Below are 16,965 nucleotides of genomic sequence, written 5' to 3' on the forward strand. Positions count from 1 at the left end.
TTATTCTAAGTTTAGAAAAAAACAGTAGTGTGAAATTTATACTGATTAGAAACTCAGAAATACTTCCTTTTTGCTACAATTTTAAGTTCTTTACTCTTTTTCATTTAACATATTAACTCTGGCATTTCAGGGGATTTTGCTCCCTTAATGGTGTCCCAACAGTGACAATTAACTATGAACAAAGTAGACATCAGGACAAATGACATTGAAACGATGCTTAAGAATGATTTACCTTGTTTGGTATTACTCTGCCCTTTCTTGGTGGTACTGCTGTCTGCTTTCTTCACACTTGAAGGCTTAGTATTCTGTTTCTTTCCTTTTGGTTGTACTTTTTCTTTCTTTATTTTCTTTTTTGGTGGCTGTAAAGCAAGAAATCATACATTTTTCATGTATAAGATGTTCAAATAAACAAACATTTTAGCATAATTACAAAATGATTTATTTCATTATCTTTACAAAACATTTGACATCTACAGTCTTTAAAGTGCCCTCATCTTACACAGGGAAATCTTGAATTTATAGATCAAGGTTACCATATTAAAATAAAGCACAATGTCACAAGTTTGCAGTCTTCAAAGCAGAAAAGGTAAACTGAAGATAAATGCATGTGACAAAAGAGTTTACAATACACTAGTAAATAATAAAAATACATTTAATAATCTACATTTTTCATGATTAAGCCAAATAGTCATGTTTAGCATTTAACTCAAAAGTTAAAAAAGAATACACTTTTGCAAACCCTTCCCAGATCTGGAACAGTGTTTAGAAATTGCCTGTGGATGAGTATACATTCATCACTGGTGGAATTCATTTTGTGTAGTTTGGGATAAGTTACAAATGGCACCAAGCACTGTAGACTTTGAGGCTGTTAGCAGAAATGCTGCTTTGGAGGTTGGAGGATGTTTAAATGTGGAAGTAGTGCATCTCCACAGGGCGTAGTACTTACTGGATAACCAAAAATGTGCTGGATCAGTAGGAAATGATCTGTGCTCAGCTGCATGGCACTACTTACAATAAACAGTTTAAAATTACCTTTTTGCTATTACAAATATAAACATGATGTGAAGTCTTGCAATCCACAATATGTCACTTGATAGCTAAACATCCAAAAATGACACATTTCCTTCTATTTAAAGCACAATGACGTCATGGCAGATTAATTACACAAGCAATACGGTACATTCATAAGCCCAAATAAAAACTGTTTACAAAAAGCATATACCCACACTGACATGTTCCTGATTTAAGCAGAGCTAACTTGTAAATAACCACAAATCTACACCCCTAAAAACCAAGGGTACCAAGTATAAACAGATCCAGGAATGGATGATATATGTTGCCAGTGTAAGCTTATCAGTGTACAATCAACACAATCCAGTATTTTTATATTAAAGACAAATGAGGCTACAAGGATCCACCTTTAGGCGTAGTTTGTAAAGATTACCTCTTTAACTACTTCTTCTTCACTTTCCTCAGAAGAACGCTTTTTGCTTTTATCTTCATCTTCACTGCTTGATTCATCTATTAGTATCTCTGCAGATCTCTTGCCCTTTGACTTTGATTTCTTTGCAGACCCAGCAGATGCACTCTTTCTCTTCTCACCTTTCTGGAGCTTTTTCATTGACTTTGGCAAGGACTATTAAAATAATAAAATAATCGATTCATACAATTTTCAAATTGAAAATCTCAGTTTACTTTACCAAGCCAATTTCTTATTCACATCTTGCTTGCCTGTCAGTATATTACTTTATTTGCAAAACCCCCACTTTATCAAAACTTGACCTGATTCTTATAAAATACTAAAATGACAGTTATAGTATTATTAATCATCAATTTCAGACTTTTCTCATATTTACACATAGATAACAAGTCATAAAATGTATACATGGCAGGGCTGGACAAACTAAATGTATAATGTAGTCTGTAGGGCTACGAGCTTTGCAAACCTGGCAGTCCAGCTTTATATACAGGGTGGAGGGTTACCTGCATCTTTTTAGAGCAATGTTTCTTTATAACGCTCTAACACTCTTGTATAACATTATAAACTCAATCAGCATCTTGGAAGAGAATATTTTAGCAAATATTTTAATTTAAATGATTGTCACAAAATCATGTAGCCTTTTTTTCCCCCCAGGGTAATAAAATGTTTTACCAAAAATTAACTGAAGCACTGCATTAATATTTTATTTTCAAATTTTCCTTTCAGACCATACCAGTTAGATTCTCTTTCAAAAACATCAGTTTGACCTTCAGGATTATTTTAGATCCTTTACTGTGTCATATAACTTTAGTTGACCAAAGCCAGTGATCTGTGTATACAACCAAATTAAAAACTGTCACACTTGGACCAGTAAGAGAGTCCTTATATTAGAAAAGATGAAGTTTAGGCCTGAAGAAGCGTCTTCACATTCTGCAGTGTTTACGCTAATAGTAAGGAGCCTGTTCATAAGCTCCAGTACACCAGTTACAAGCCCAGAGTGCATATTGGTCAATTGTAAGCACCATATTTTTTTTATAAGAATCTTCTCTGTGACCACACAAGGCAAGACCAGTTTGTAATAGAGTATAGCCCTCTGATTGCAAAAGGTTAATGTGCATATCCTAATGCTGAAAATTTTAAAAATTGTGACAGGAACATTCAAGCCAACAAATGATCAACAAGCTGCTGAATATTTTATGTCATTTCTGTAGCTGTAACAAGCCCTGTCAGCTGAAGAGTTACTTGCTGCATGCATCAGGGTACATTTGTTTTCAAGTTAAACATTTCATTAAATAACTCTGTATTGCATTACCATTTATTGTTTACCGTTACTGTGCTTTATCACCATTTCAATTCTAAAGTTAATTTTGTCTGAAAACAAAGCACTGATTTTATATGTGGCTTTAGAATGCTCTCTGCATAAAGCATGGTGCATTCATTGACTGGCTTCTGATATTGGCAATTCCCTGCAATAATCACTACATTGCAGAATTTTACTCCATATTTAATCCTTTAAAAAATATTGTTCCAGTACTTGAAGATATTTTCTATTTATTTTTGTCAATGCTGCTTGTAATTATGATTCATTTCACGTGAAACTGGTAATGAAGCAGCAGCAGAATGGTTTGCCTTGTCTTTATTAATTCATAAAAAGTATACATTATTAATTTATACTGTGGTAAATTAGCTTTTCACATCTTGCCCTTATTGACGCAGCCGCATTAGAGCTAATGCTGTTTCTTTTGCTTGGTGCCGTTTCGCTATATTGCTCACTAGTGGGTGGGTGTATGTATGCAGACCCATGAAGAGATGGACTTCAAATATTTTTGCACATCTTCCTTGCAATTTGATGACCTGCTGCATCACAGCCAGCCGTTAGTTTATCATTCTGGCACCCAATTAGTCATTTAGGGTACACAGCACTGTGGCCTCATAGCCGTGTAGTTAGAAAAAAATTCCAAACACAGAAACCACAGCATGCGCTGCCATATCCAACATTTTTGCTTTGCTGCCTTCACAATCTATGCGGATGCATCAAATTTAAACCAGACTTTAGTTGGGGGTTATGTCAGCCTGGCTTGCTTTAAAAAACTGCGTTTAAAAGAGACAGCAAAGATTTTACATGAAGAGTTGGGTATTTGTTCTTATCAGAATTGTTTTTGATTAGAAGATCCAAATATCCGATAGTCTGCCAGACTTTGCAAGTCTGTAGTTTGGTTTCCCCAAATTAAAAACTGGTAGTCCCGGCCACCCGTACTACATCATTTTTCCACCCGTGTATAATATTAAGATGCTTTTGGGAATGTAATTAACTGTTTTTAATGTTAAAGCATTTTTAAATATTACAATTTTGTAAGAATGAGTCATGTTCACAAATAACAGTGATACCAGAATGTAATTAGATGTTGATACAGTACATAATATCCATGTTAAACAGCATTTTACAGGATCATGTAGTTAAAACAAGCTCAGAAATACTTGTAGCTGAAATAGCTTTGCTAGACAGCAGAGTTCAATTTCAAATCCAAGTGATATAAAAAAAAAGCACAACAGCAAATGCATTTTTAGTTATAGGTTTAGTTCATATTTCTTAAGCATAATTTTTTTTGGGAAAAAAACAATTACAGAACTAAAAATCTATACTGAAATCTGGTTAAGTGTTCAGTTTGCATTGCCATAAGGAGCAATTAACCAGACTTTAAAGGAAAAAAGATACACAAGTAAATTCCCTCAGAGTAGTAAAAGTAAATCAATCGATAATTGAGGGTTCAAAGAGTGATTCTCAGTTTAAAGACTCATTTTCTAAAAACATTTACCTCAGCAGTTTAACACATCTCATTTGTCACTACACCCTCTCATTCTTTTAAATGCAATACTATGTGATTAGTTACAAGAATCTCCAAGAGACGATCACAAAAATATCTAAGTGTATGCAAAGAGATGATCACAAAAAGAAAAATGGCCTAAACAAAAACAACGAAACTGAATAATCTTTAAAACATTTTCAACTGTTAATTTTAGCTCTTGCCTACCTTTTGATCGAATGGGTAATCTAAAATTATACATACGCCAATCATACCTTGTTACTCTGACTACCTTTCTAAGCCTTTAGGTATTACTGCATTAAAATGTTTTGAGCATCCATCCATGAAAAGTATTCATTACTATAATACAACTAACTGATTATGTCAACCAATTAACTCAACTAAATGTTTTTTTTCTATAACTCAGGGGTTTAGCATTAATTTTACAAGAGGCTGGAGCAACCACCGCCCCACAACTGCATAAACAAGCATTTTGTTAAACATTCTGAAATTATGAGAAAATTGTGAAGTTATACATACCTTTTTCAATTCTTTTGGCTCCATTAGAAAATTTAAAATTCTTATAACAATGTCCTCATGTTTGCCGGACTTTTCCAGACCAAGAACTCCACAGATTGTTCTCAATATGGCATTTTTATACCTTTAAAAAAAAAAACACAAAAAAAAAAAAAAACAAAAGCTAAAGTTGATTTAAAGTTCAACAATAAAACGTTTTTCCAGGTTTATAAAGTTTAATTTTCAATGTTACAAATGTGTCAACAATTTTGACATTCGTGGCAGAGCAGGCTCCTGTCAATAATGGAAAATCCACTGAACAGGATCATCTCCAGACAGAGGAGCACCTTCAGCAACAGACAGACTGCTGTTACCGTCCTGCTCCACAGACAGACTGAGGAGACCCCGCACTATGAGACTAACTCCGGGGGGGATGGGAGTTCTTATCGGGGTAAACATTAACATTACACAAAGTTATTGTCTGTTATACCTGCATTGTTATCACTCTTTAATTTAATATTGTTTATCAGTATGCTGCTGCTGGAGTATGTGAATTTACCCTTGGGATTAATAAAGTATCTACAATAAAAATCTACATTTTTGCTATAACCACTATAGTTTAAGTACAGGTATTAAAAAAAATGAAAAAAGAAAGTAACATAACATTCTCAAACTTGCTTATTCCAGAATTGGATTAAAAAGCAAACAATTCATTTAAATATCTAAAGGCCTTATTTAAAAACAAAACAGAGTAGCTATTGTTCAATTTCAAAACAAAAGCAAATAAAATCACAAGGAAGTTAAATTGTTAAAGTCACAAAATGCAAATTGGCGACAAGTCACAATGAAGGATCTATACATAGTTTTGTGATTCCAACTGGAGCAGTACACAGATATCCCACACCAGTAAGTTCAGTTCAGTTCAGCAGGGTGGCGATGTGGAATCAGTGGTATTCCACTATCTACAAAACCTCTCTTGGTGTCACCAATTACAGGAGAAGGTGTTAGATAGTACTGCAGTGTGAAGTACAATACAAGATCATTTAGACATAGTTTTCCATCTTACAGTTCTCTTAAAAGTTTTGGATCGTAATAACTTATCAAGATGGATACTAAAGAAAAATGCATCTTAGTTTAATGGCACTTCCTGAATTAGTCTTAAGCAGAAAAGCAACCCAAGTTAACTGTCATCTAAACATGCCTAGTTAAGCAAAATGCTGGCAAAACAATCTTTCACAATACTTTTCTCATTTATTCTTCTTATATTCTCACATCTACGTTCCCTTGTTTTACTTACTTTTTAAGAACTTCATGTTTCTTTTTATATTGGTCACTGCCTTCTTCAAATGGAAATCCACTAAAAAGTCGGATATTTCTCTTGACATTTGCCGCCTAAAGGAGGAAAATTGTGAAAAGCAATATTAATTCCTAATGAACGAATTTAACAAATCTGATTAAGTTAAAAGGAAATTTAAAAAATCTTCATTTCGGCAGGAATAATCATCATTATCAATATTGACATCACTAATTTGATTTAGCTTCAACCTGTACAAATGTGGTCCATCTAAAAAGGGAAAAAAAAAAAAAAAAAAAGACAGAAGCCTTAAAAAGGTTTTTCCTATAATTCACCCCTTATTTTTGTAGTAATAGCCAAGAAAAAAAAAAAAAAAAAAGGGAGCCAGAATTAAACCACAGTGAACAACATCAAACTGGCAGAGAAAACAAATTAATGATGGTCCTGGCTAAAGCCTATGATATCAGAAATTATTATTTTTTTTTTATTAAATTACAGGTACTATAGGTAAAATAACACAATTTCATCCAAACATAAAAATACTCTTACCATTCCAGGCCGATTAAAAAGGAGTTTATGCAAGGGTCTCAAATCATCAGTTTTTGTTTTGCTTATTAATGCATATATCCACTCTATTTCACCAAGTTTCTGTCCTTTTCCTAAGCAGAAAAAAAACCTACTCATTAAAGTCCTTGGAATATATTGGAAAAACTTCTGCTTTGTTTCTTTTTTGTAGTACATTTCAGCCAGCAATATATCAAAAGGAAATGGATGTCGAGTAACATGTGTAGCTGTAAAATTTTGGATAGGCTGTAACTATGTCAACTTACTTCTCACAGTGGTATATATGTTATGGTCAAAATCTGAAGTTCAGCCAGTTCCCAAATTGACCGGCCATTTCACATTTTGGCAGACAGGTGTGGCCAAAGTCCGAATTACTAGAAATGACCAGCGTATATGTTGCTTTGGCCGGCTATTTTGCGAAGTGGTGAGAACTCCCTGGCCAAAATCTGATGCGCTGATGGAAGACTGTCCGCTCAAGGTGTGAAGATGCTTAAACACTTTCAGATGCAGATTCAGAAGCGAGTTTTCCAATCTGCACGAGAAACTGCTCAAGGCGGGTCTTGTTCTGAAAGCGGACACCATTTTAGACGGCCTCTCTCTCGCCAAAACACTAATCTTAAGGTCAATACAATAGGTCCCTGATGTTAAGTCACTATTTTAAAGCTAAAATGATTAAAGAAATATGAAACCTATTTATATACCTACTCTTTATTGTGAAACAACCAAGTGGCGTCAGATTTCTGAACATGAACCGCCAAGGCTATACTCGATGCAATTACACTACTAAGTGTGCAACAAATCGCTGCTCATGCCTTTTTTCTTCCGACTTTGGCCGATCACCCCGCCATTTCGCAAACTGGCTGGCCAAATCCTGAAATCGAGGAAAAGATCGGACATTGGCCATTTCCCGCTTTGGCCGATTTCAGGTTTTGGTCGTTACATATACATATTTAAAGTTGTACAGAAAGAAGCTTTTACATAAAACCTAAACAGGCAAAATGTTAAAATTATATTACAGTGTGAGCTTTCAAAATAAACTGAAAGATACACCTCCTCAGCTGATAAACCACAATGACAACTAACAGTGACAATTCTCAAAGAAAGACACAAGTTACTAGATGTGATTCCTGTGAAAAACACTGAGGATGTAATCTTTACTTGCATTCTTAATTTACATGATATTAAAAGTGCTGTAAAAGTCCTGTTTGTGATTTATTTTCATGTTTTTATATAGCTCATAGTTGATTTTGTATATGTAGATTTAAGACGAGCCTTCACAGAATGTGTAGAACCTATGTTCTTCTCCACTGTCATGCTGTATCACTTGATGTACCCAAGTCACCCATTTAAACAGCAGAGAATGAAAAGGGGTTTAACATTTCAAGTTTAATAATTATAGGTTTAATGCTAAGCACGACAAAAGTCATCATATATTCAAAATCACTACAAAAAGAAAGATTACATCATAGATACTATTCAAAATGTATTAGGAAATATTAAAATACTTTACCTTCCTCAACAGAAAGAGGCTCCCTAACAGGCATTGTCATCTGGAATGCCAGTCTCTCTACTTTTTTCTTTTCTCTTTTGCCTTCAATTATAAGACTTTCCTCTTAAATGAAAGCAAAACACAAATAAAAATTACAAAAATATAATAACAAAAGTCAGTATAATAGTGTGAAGGTAAAATTAAAAAGGTTAAAAAAAATCTGAGGTAATGGAAAAGTTCATAATTCATATGGTTAGGGATGCTCCTATCAAGTAAGGCGTTTCAGGGCAGTTACTAACCACCGATTTCGTTACTAGATTTATTGATTCAGACTTCTTCTCATCTCCTTCAAAAACGTTTACACTAAGCTCCTGCATAACCAGATGTGGAGAAGCCTTATGTTTAAAGTGTTCTTACCTTCGTCTATCTATCTATTTTAATTACTAAACTATAGACAACAGGTGTTGCCTGTTCATTTTTGTGTTATCCATCCATCCATTTTCCAACCCGCTGAATCCAAACACAGGGTCACGGGGGTCTGCAGGAGCCAATACCAGCCAACACAGGGCACAAGGCAGGAACCAATCCTGGGCAGGGTGCCAACCCACCGCAGGACACACACACAAAAACACCAAGCACACACTAGGGCCAATTTAGAATCGCCAATCCACCTAACCTGCGTGTCTTTGGACTATGGGAGGAAACCGGAGTGCCCAGAGGAAACCCACACAGACACGGGGAGAACATGCAAACTCCACGCAGGGAGGACCCTTAGCAAAATGAAATTCTGTAGGGTTACTGTTCAGTGACCAAAAAATGGTAATATAAAAAATTCCCTTAAAATACATACTTTAACTGAAATATGAGTGAAATAAACAAAATATCAATCCACTATACATAGTATTAATGAAAATAAAAACATTCTCAGAATGATAAGCTGTCATATTGTTTAAATTCTTCTGTAATGTACATGCCGGTATTTGAAAAAAAGCTTAAAAAATTAAACTGATAGACAATTAAACACTACACAGATTTAAATATACATGCACTAATAGGTTTTAATCATTAATTGCATTACAGCTTTTTTGCTGTTAAAATATACATTAAGTATATCTATAGTCTGTTTTCTTAGTGAACCAGCTAGACATTCCATGTTCTTGAGGTATAATGAATATAGATTTCCATTTTAATTACGCAGTACTTGTGACTTGCTAAAACTTTCCAATGTATGACACACAAACTAATAATAAACACAGTACAAACCTGTTAAAAAGCAGCAAATCTATTAAATGTTCAAAAGACTTTACAAGGCTAACATGCCTAACAAGTTTACGAGTAAAACAGTTTGCTGTGGAGCTAAAAGGCCTACTGTTTACTAAGGAGCAATTTTAAATTCTTTTCTCTCTCTTTTTTTTTTTTGCTAATTAAAAATGTATGCCGCTGTACTTAACATAACCTTTGTCACTGTTCAAACTCACACAAGCACCGTCTGTTTTCATTATAGGACAAAACAAAAGGTCCGAATTCATTAAAATAGTTTTTCTTATTGTTTGGCTAATTGCACAGGATAGTATTCCGGTCCCTCCCACTCCCCTGTCTCTGCAAATAGACGTGTTTGCATTACTGCCATAACACCTTGTGTTAAAAGAAAACTGCATCTAAATTACCATTAGGCTTAAAAAAAAAAAAAAAAGTAGATACTGAAATCTTGTTGTTATCAGCCAATTTACCAATCACTGATCGAGTCTTTTATACGGCTAATGTGGATCAGTGGCTGATCAGTCAGAGTTTTGTATACCGGAATGGCAGTTTATGATAACTTGGAACAAAACGAGTAAAATTTCCTCACAGATGCAGCTATTTTTTTTTAGAAACAAAAGAATAAAAGGCCCAAAAGCATATTTAACTACCAGTTAAACTGCAGCTATTTAAAATGTAACAAATTAACTAGCAGAGAAGTAGTTACAAATTACAGTACATTGTAATTTTTTTACATAGTACACTTTTTCTCTGCAATAAATAAAAATTCTGAAAGATTGTTCGAGTTATGATCAAATTCAGGATTTATTCCAAATCAAGTCTGATTATTGAATCAGAACTACCTATAAATCCTGACTACAAATGTGACTGCTCTATTAATTCCTGCCTATTTTAATCAAATCTATAACCATATCTTTAAACAGATGGCCAATTTAAATTTTTATCCCAATCCCATGTTTATAGTTGGAAAATTCTGGTTTTGGGTTAGCTCGTTACACTAACATTTTTAAAAGATCTATACAAAGTGTATCATATTATGAGAGTATTGCTTAATAATCTGCCAGACACATCTGCTAGCACAGTAATACTATACTGCATTTGAAACAAACCTTTCTTGTCGTCGTCGTCGTCATCCTCCTCCTCCTCTTCTTCTTCTTCATCTTCCTCGATGTCTTCATCAGTTTCATTGTTCTTCCCGGTGGGGTTCAGCTTGTTCTTCGTATTCTCCGTTTCAGTACTCAACTGCTCATCTTCCACACTAGACATGATGGCAATCGACAACGTTGCACACAGCTACCTTAAAAACACAAATGATATTGGGTACAATTTGTCAGCAGAAAGAGTACATACCAAGGCTTTAATGTCATTAATGTTAAGGATTAACCAGGAGTTGAAAAAGTCCCATGAAGGAGTGTATGGCTGGGGGCCTAAGCCACCAAACTGTGTCTGACTTGGTTATAACCAAATAAAAAATCCCACATTGGCTTATTATCTCAAGGAATGCTAATGACCTGTGCTGGTTGTCCTCTCCTCTAACATTAACTGGACATCTCGATTATAATACTAATGAACCTATACTATTACAATTGGTTAATGTTAGTCAATTAGAAATCATTCTGTTGTACATTTTTATGTATGCATGCCGTGCAGTTTGTATTATAGAGAACCAAACTATATGGAAAAAATTAATCATATAAAATAATGTGAAAGCAAAAGTTTGGATAGCTTTAAAGCATAATTAAGAAAACTACATCTGCTCATAAATAAACAACATTTATATGATGCAAGATGTAGTTTTAACAAGTTACCAAATATCCTTAAAAGCTACTGTCTCTGACAAGGTGTCCTAATTAAGAAGTTTGATTTATGACAATAAAACATCCTTTTTCCTGTGAACTAAAAAAAATAAAATCAAAGTGTACAAAAAAAAAGACACTGAACAGACACCTGTCCAAAAGCTCCAATTTGACACAGAAAAAACAGAGTGCTGAAAATTACGTACATCTCTAAAATACATGGCATTTGTCTTATAATAATGTATCAGCACAAAAGAAAACAGATCCAAGATCAAAGTATTATGGTGGCACACAGTAAAAATGGACACTTTTTAAACCAACAACCAAAGCAAACTGCAAGTAAACAGTAATCTAAACCCACACTGCATATCTACCGCAAGTTCATAACACATTCTGATCTAGAAAAGAAAAAAAAAAAAAAAAAAAAAAAAAAAACAGGAATTACTGGTGTAAATTGTTACACAACAAATCCTATTTTTAAGCCTGGTTGTGAACTCCGACTGCAGATTTATATGATAAGCTACATAAAGATTACTACTTCTCTACAGACTCTTACTATGGGATTTTTTTGAGTCAAGTACTTTATGCAAAGCTGTCTACATTTATCTCTGCCTGTATACAGAACCAAATAGCTCCATAACAGCCATAAGGTAAAACAAAACATCAAAATAAGATATTAGCAAGTGTTGCATCATTATTTGAAATATTAAAGAAAAAAGGTAAAGAGTTGAGCTGCAAAAATGTCAACTTTCCCTGACATGAACATATCTGAGGCAAAAAAAATGCCACAAGCTTTCCTGCAAAACATCCAAGCTATGGGAAGGAAAAGCACAAAGATTAAGGAGCATTACCTAAATAGCAACATGAGATATATCAGACGACTGCAGCTGCCTTGCTGGTTTTTAAATGGAAAAGCAGTAATGCTACAGGTTTCTAAAATACTGGATTACAAAGAGCTATATAGCTGAGCCATGTACATACATTACCTATAAAAACTATTTACCCCTTTGGAAGTTTTCACATGTCATTACATAACACTGAATGACAGTGGATTTAATTTGGCTTTTTTGTAATTGAGCAATAGGAAAAGAGGCTTTAATGTGAAAGTGAAAACACATCTTTCCAAAGCGGCCTAAGTACAAATATAAAACACCATAAGTATTTAGTAGATGGCAGCCACAACTCCTTTCAGTCTGTGTGCACAGGTCTGTATCTCTGTCAGCTTTGCAAATATGAACACTGCAATTCTAAAAGACCCCCCGAAACTCTTCATTTACCACTAGAGCTGCAGCTAATGATTATTTTGGTAGTCGACTAATCATTCAATTTATTTTTCAATTAGTCCTGATTATTCCATGCCTAACATTTTGATGCCTGCAATCATTCAATTTTTTTCCCCTTCCCACGATTAACCGATTAGTCACAATTATTTCATGCCTGACTATTTTGATGCGTGCAACCTGTGGTTACACATCCTGTTCTGGGCTCCAGTGCATGTCTTACCTCATCTGCTCACGTCTGTCAACCTGTGAATGTCACCCTGATGTCTCTGCATCATCACGATTAAAATTAATAATAATCGAATTAAAATAACCAGTGAAACATATGAATTTGAAAATAATCAGATGTTTTTATATTAGTGTGACCATCACAATAAAATAGAAATACATTAAGCAATACAAACTAAAGTGCACATAGTCTGTAAACAAAAAAGTGCATAACTTAACCAAAAAATACATCGTTAAAACTGAAACTTTACATATTTTAGTAATAAATGACAAAATGTAGACAAACTATATAATGTGTAAAGCCTGACGTGCAAAGATCAAATAAACAATTTCACAAAAGGTTCAAGAACGATACAATAGCTTCCGTGGTGCAGCAGTAGGAATGGCTGACTTATAATCAAGAATCCCCAGGTTCTATCCTGACTGCCTCGTATATTTACTGTTTTGAGTAGTGAGTTGCTCTTATTAATATTATACAATAAACATATACATTTGATTTGCGTCTGTAACAGCCACTGTAAATTTATAGTATTTGTAAAAGTTAATCCCCCCCCCACTTTTATCCCCCCCGGGATCTGACGCTGTTACTTTTTATCTGAAACTGGGAATAACTGTAGATGTGAATGGTGTTTAGAGACAATCAAACTGGAAATTCTCTGACCTGAATGGATTAAAGCTGACACACAAACGCTGGCGAATCTGCCTTATTCATATCTCATTGTCACTTGATTTTTTTATTCTATTTTATTGAGTGGTCTTGCTTACGCTGAATTAGAATGCGCCTTATGGCCCGTGATGTCAAAGTCGCATTGGCAAAAAAAAAAAAGAGACATAAGTATACATGATATTTGGCATTATTCATTTTATGACCTTATAGCACATTTCGGAAAACACTGTGGCACGGATGCAACATTATTCATATTTATTCACGTACCTTCTTGAGGTTGTAATTCTTGTGTGGTGAAGGAAATTAATGAATGGATGTGGCTCAAGAATGTGATGATTTCCGTGGTATTAGGAAGAGCGACTTAAAAAGGTGGCCGTTTATACAAAGCTATGACAGTGTTGTACACTAAGCGACCACCGCTAATACGTGATGACCCACCGACCTTAAAGCGCAAACATCGAATCTGTAACAGAGGTGCAAAGAAGATAGAAGCATGTTAAGTTTAATCCACTACAAGGAAGAATTCCCTTTCTTAACGATATTTAAAAGTAAGCCGATTAATTTAATTCTAATCGTATTGTGATGGATATGTTTGGGCCTTTGAGAAGTCCAAAAACACTAGAAAATATCTAAAGATTGAGGCAGCCTGTAGACATTTAGTATGATGTCAGTCGGTAGCTTTAAACAACTCAAACTGGACATTTACTTATGTAGCACATTTTCACAAACAGTGAAGCTCAAAGTGCTTTACAAGATGTAAAAGACAAAGAGAGGAGAGGTTAGGGGCACGCTCTGATACAGCGCATTGCCACAACCACCACATGATTAGGACCCGAGTGCAGCCATGCAATTGGTGACACCTCAGCACCACACCAGTTCAGATGGAATGGGACAGTGCAAGGTTTTTTTATGGTGGCTGGAGTGCCAATTCTGCCACCAACTCCCAGGTTTTTCCCCTGCAGGTTTGAGGGCCTACATGCAGGGCTGGATTCAGACTAACATCATACCCAGGACGGAGCAATTGCAGGTTAAGGGCCTTGCTCAAGGGCCCAATGACGTAGAGTAGAGAACGTAGAGAACCAGCAACCTTCCAATTGCCAGTGCAAATCCCTACCCTCAGAGCCACCACTCCACCCAAAGGAGAAAGTTACAAGATAAAAAACAAATAAGGTAATAATATTAAACAATAAGTAACAAAAAAGAATCCAAGTGATCTTTAAGACAGATAAATATCAAATAGAAGAGTAGCATTGCTATATACAATTTAATGTTGTAAGACTTCAACAATGAGTCCAGTGAGAAGATCAGATGGCTGGGAGGACAAAAAAAAAAAAAAAAAAACACACAAAAGACCGACCACTAAGGGTGTAGGAAAAACAAAATCAGCAAGGGTGTCAAGGCCAAAAGACCATCCAGCCCTACTGAGAATTCAACCGAACATAAATGTTCTTAATCCATTCCTGTTTCCAACATGCGATTATTCATCAACTTGTCCCATCACCTGAAAACACGAATAGCATATGCATGTTTTAAAAAAAATAATTTAGCTACCTTTTTCATATTAAATGAACAGTCCACTTTGAAATGTTTAATTATTCATCAATATATGCCATCATTCATATACACAAATAGTGTGTGCACTTTTTAGCAATAATTCACCTACTTTTTCTAATGCAAGTTCATTTATATAAATAGTTATATTAATAGTGGAGCTCACTTGAAAAACATTCTAAAAATGTTAAGAAAAGTAAACAATCATTTTTTGTCTGCTTAATTCCTTAACAGCAGAAGTTAAGTGACCATTCATACTCTCTCTTCAAAAATCGTCGCATCCTCATGTTCTACCCAAAGCATTAACGTCGCTCAGCTTTACTAAAGCTGGCACCAGGCATTTTCACCGGTAGTGACAGAACTCAGGAGTCTATTCCCAGTTTTAAATAACTTTTTTTATTAAAAGCATGGAAAACGTAAATAAAATGCATTATTAACAATATATGTGCTTTACACTGTTCTCTTAATAATACACAAGTCAAATGAAGGCTCGAAATGAAACAAAAACGTTTACTCTTCTATATCATTTGGCCATTACTTTTTATCTAAAGTTACTACTGTCATAATATTCCATTTTCCTTTCGATTCCTCACATTCAAAAACACAGAAGTACTACTTGTCACGCGGTCATTACAATTGGCGTGCCCTTCTTAAGCCCACTCAGCTCTACGTCTTGTACTCTAAAGCCCCATAATTTGTAAGTTAAAGCACAGGCGCCTACGTGTAGCCAGCGCGAGAGTCCCGCCATGCTACGTCATCCACAAACCGTCGGCATGCCCCGGAGAATACACTTTCCCACATTCTGTCTTCAACTTGTTATCCTTTAATACGTGCAAAACGACGTGTATAAAATAACATGAGAGCTTTCGGATGCTCTGAACTGTCACGCATAACCCCTGCGTTTTGCACACCACATATCATCCACGTATCCCAGCAGAATGTCGGTTATAGATTAGGCACATTAACCAAAACATTCACACATATCCCCCATTGTTAAAACTAAAGACTATCCTCGTCATTAATCAGATGCTCGTAGAAAAAACGCGACCTACTGGGCAACGCGCGAAAACGAAGCCAGAAAACGACGTCTGCAAACACCCAAGTAAAGAGGGCGCGAAAACCGAACGAGCGGCTACTTACTCACTCGGGCACGCAAACGAACGAACTACAGTGCAGGCGTACGCCTTAGTCCAATTTATGTATTCTAACACGCATGCAAGCCACCTGTCAAATACAACTCACCTCGGGAAACTTCAACACCTGCCTTTTTTATAAGCTCCACGGCCTGTCACTTGTAACGCGCGTGCGTCCGAAAATGAATGTATCACATTACATTCGCGCAACCCAGGTAACTTTTAGTTACTTACCGAAAACAGTACAGTACGCCAAAAAGGCTCCTATTATAATTCTCAATTAAGCTGCCGGAGAAAACTGAGAGAATCGCTAGCACAAACACAAGAATGGGCCGCAGCTGCAGAACCGCCACACGTTGTTGTTTACCTGTTCAGCCCAGAGTTTCAAAATGGCGGTTTGTGGCGGAGGCGGGAAGTTCGCAGCCTATTCCAGAACAGGGAGAAAGTTGCATCAATAAGCAGGGGCCGCTGAGGCCAATCAGAAACATGGACTGCGTCGGTGCCTTTGTATGATTGGTTATTAGAAAAGAGGGGCGTGACAGAGGGAGTCGCCTCTGGCCGCCACCGCCGCGACTATAAACTAGGAAATGGTTTCATTGTGTTGGATGGACTGAACGACAGCGGGGTGTGGCTTAACATACAGCAAAGGAAACACAAAAAATGGGAAATGTAAGTAATTTGCATGAAAGCGTCACGCTCATAGTCTACGCCTACGTGCCTCATACGCTTCATATCTTAATAACTGCTGACAATTACACGTTAGGTACTGAAGCTGCCAGTCGTATTTGTTACATTAAGTCATTTTATTTATTGTATTTAAATTTAAGGGACTGAGCATGTGTCAGAGTCAGAAGATACGTGGTATTTGACTCAAGCTTTTTTAAAGACCGTACAATTAAACTT

General features: G+C 35.6%; 1 protein-coding gene across 6 annotated transcripts in view; it reads right to left on the minus strand.

Annotated features, from left to right (window-relative positions):
• LOC120516231 (protein DEK-like) overlaps positions 1-16,513 on the minus strand; it is a 24,534-nt gene extending 8,021 nt beyond the window's left edge. Inside the window, exons 1-8 of one of the 6 annotated variants that reach the window (XM_039737738.1) lie at positions 16,430-16,513; positions 10,517-10,704; positions 8,169-8,270; positions 6,644-6,753; positions 6,098-6,192; positions 4,825-4,945; positions 1,445-1,636; positions 233-359 (exon numbers count right to left, since the gene is read on the minus strand). In XM_039737738.1, the coding sequence (XP_039593672.1) occupies positions 233-359; positions 1,445-1,636; positions 4,825-4,945; positions 6,098-6,192; positions 6,644-6,753; positions 8,169-8,270; positions 10,517-10,673 (904 nt within the window). In that variant the 5' untranslated portion in view covers positions 10,674-10,704; positions 16,430-16,513. The other 5 variants (XM_039737742.1, XM_039737737.1, XM_039737741.1 and 2 more) reach the window with 5 other exon arrangements.
• Between the last annotated feature and the right edge of the window lie 452 nt (positions 16,514-16,965).

The sequence above is a fragment of the Polypterus senegalus genome, chromosome 16, assembly GCF_016835505.1.
Source record: "Polypterus senegalus isolate Bchr_013 chromosome 16, ASM1683550v1, whole genome shotgun sequence".
Lineage (NCBI taxonomy): Eukaryota > Metazoa > Chordata > Cladistia > Polypteriformes > Polypteridae > Polypterus > Polypterus senegalus.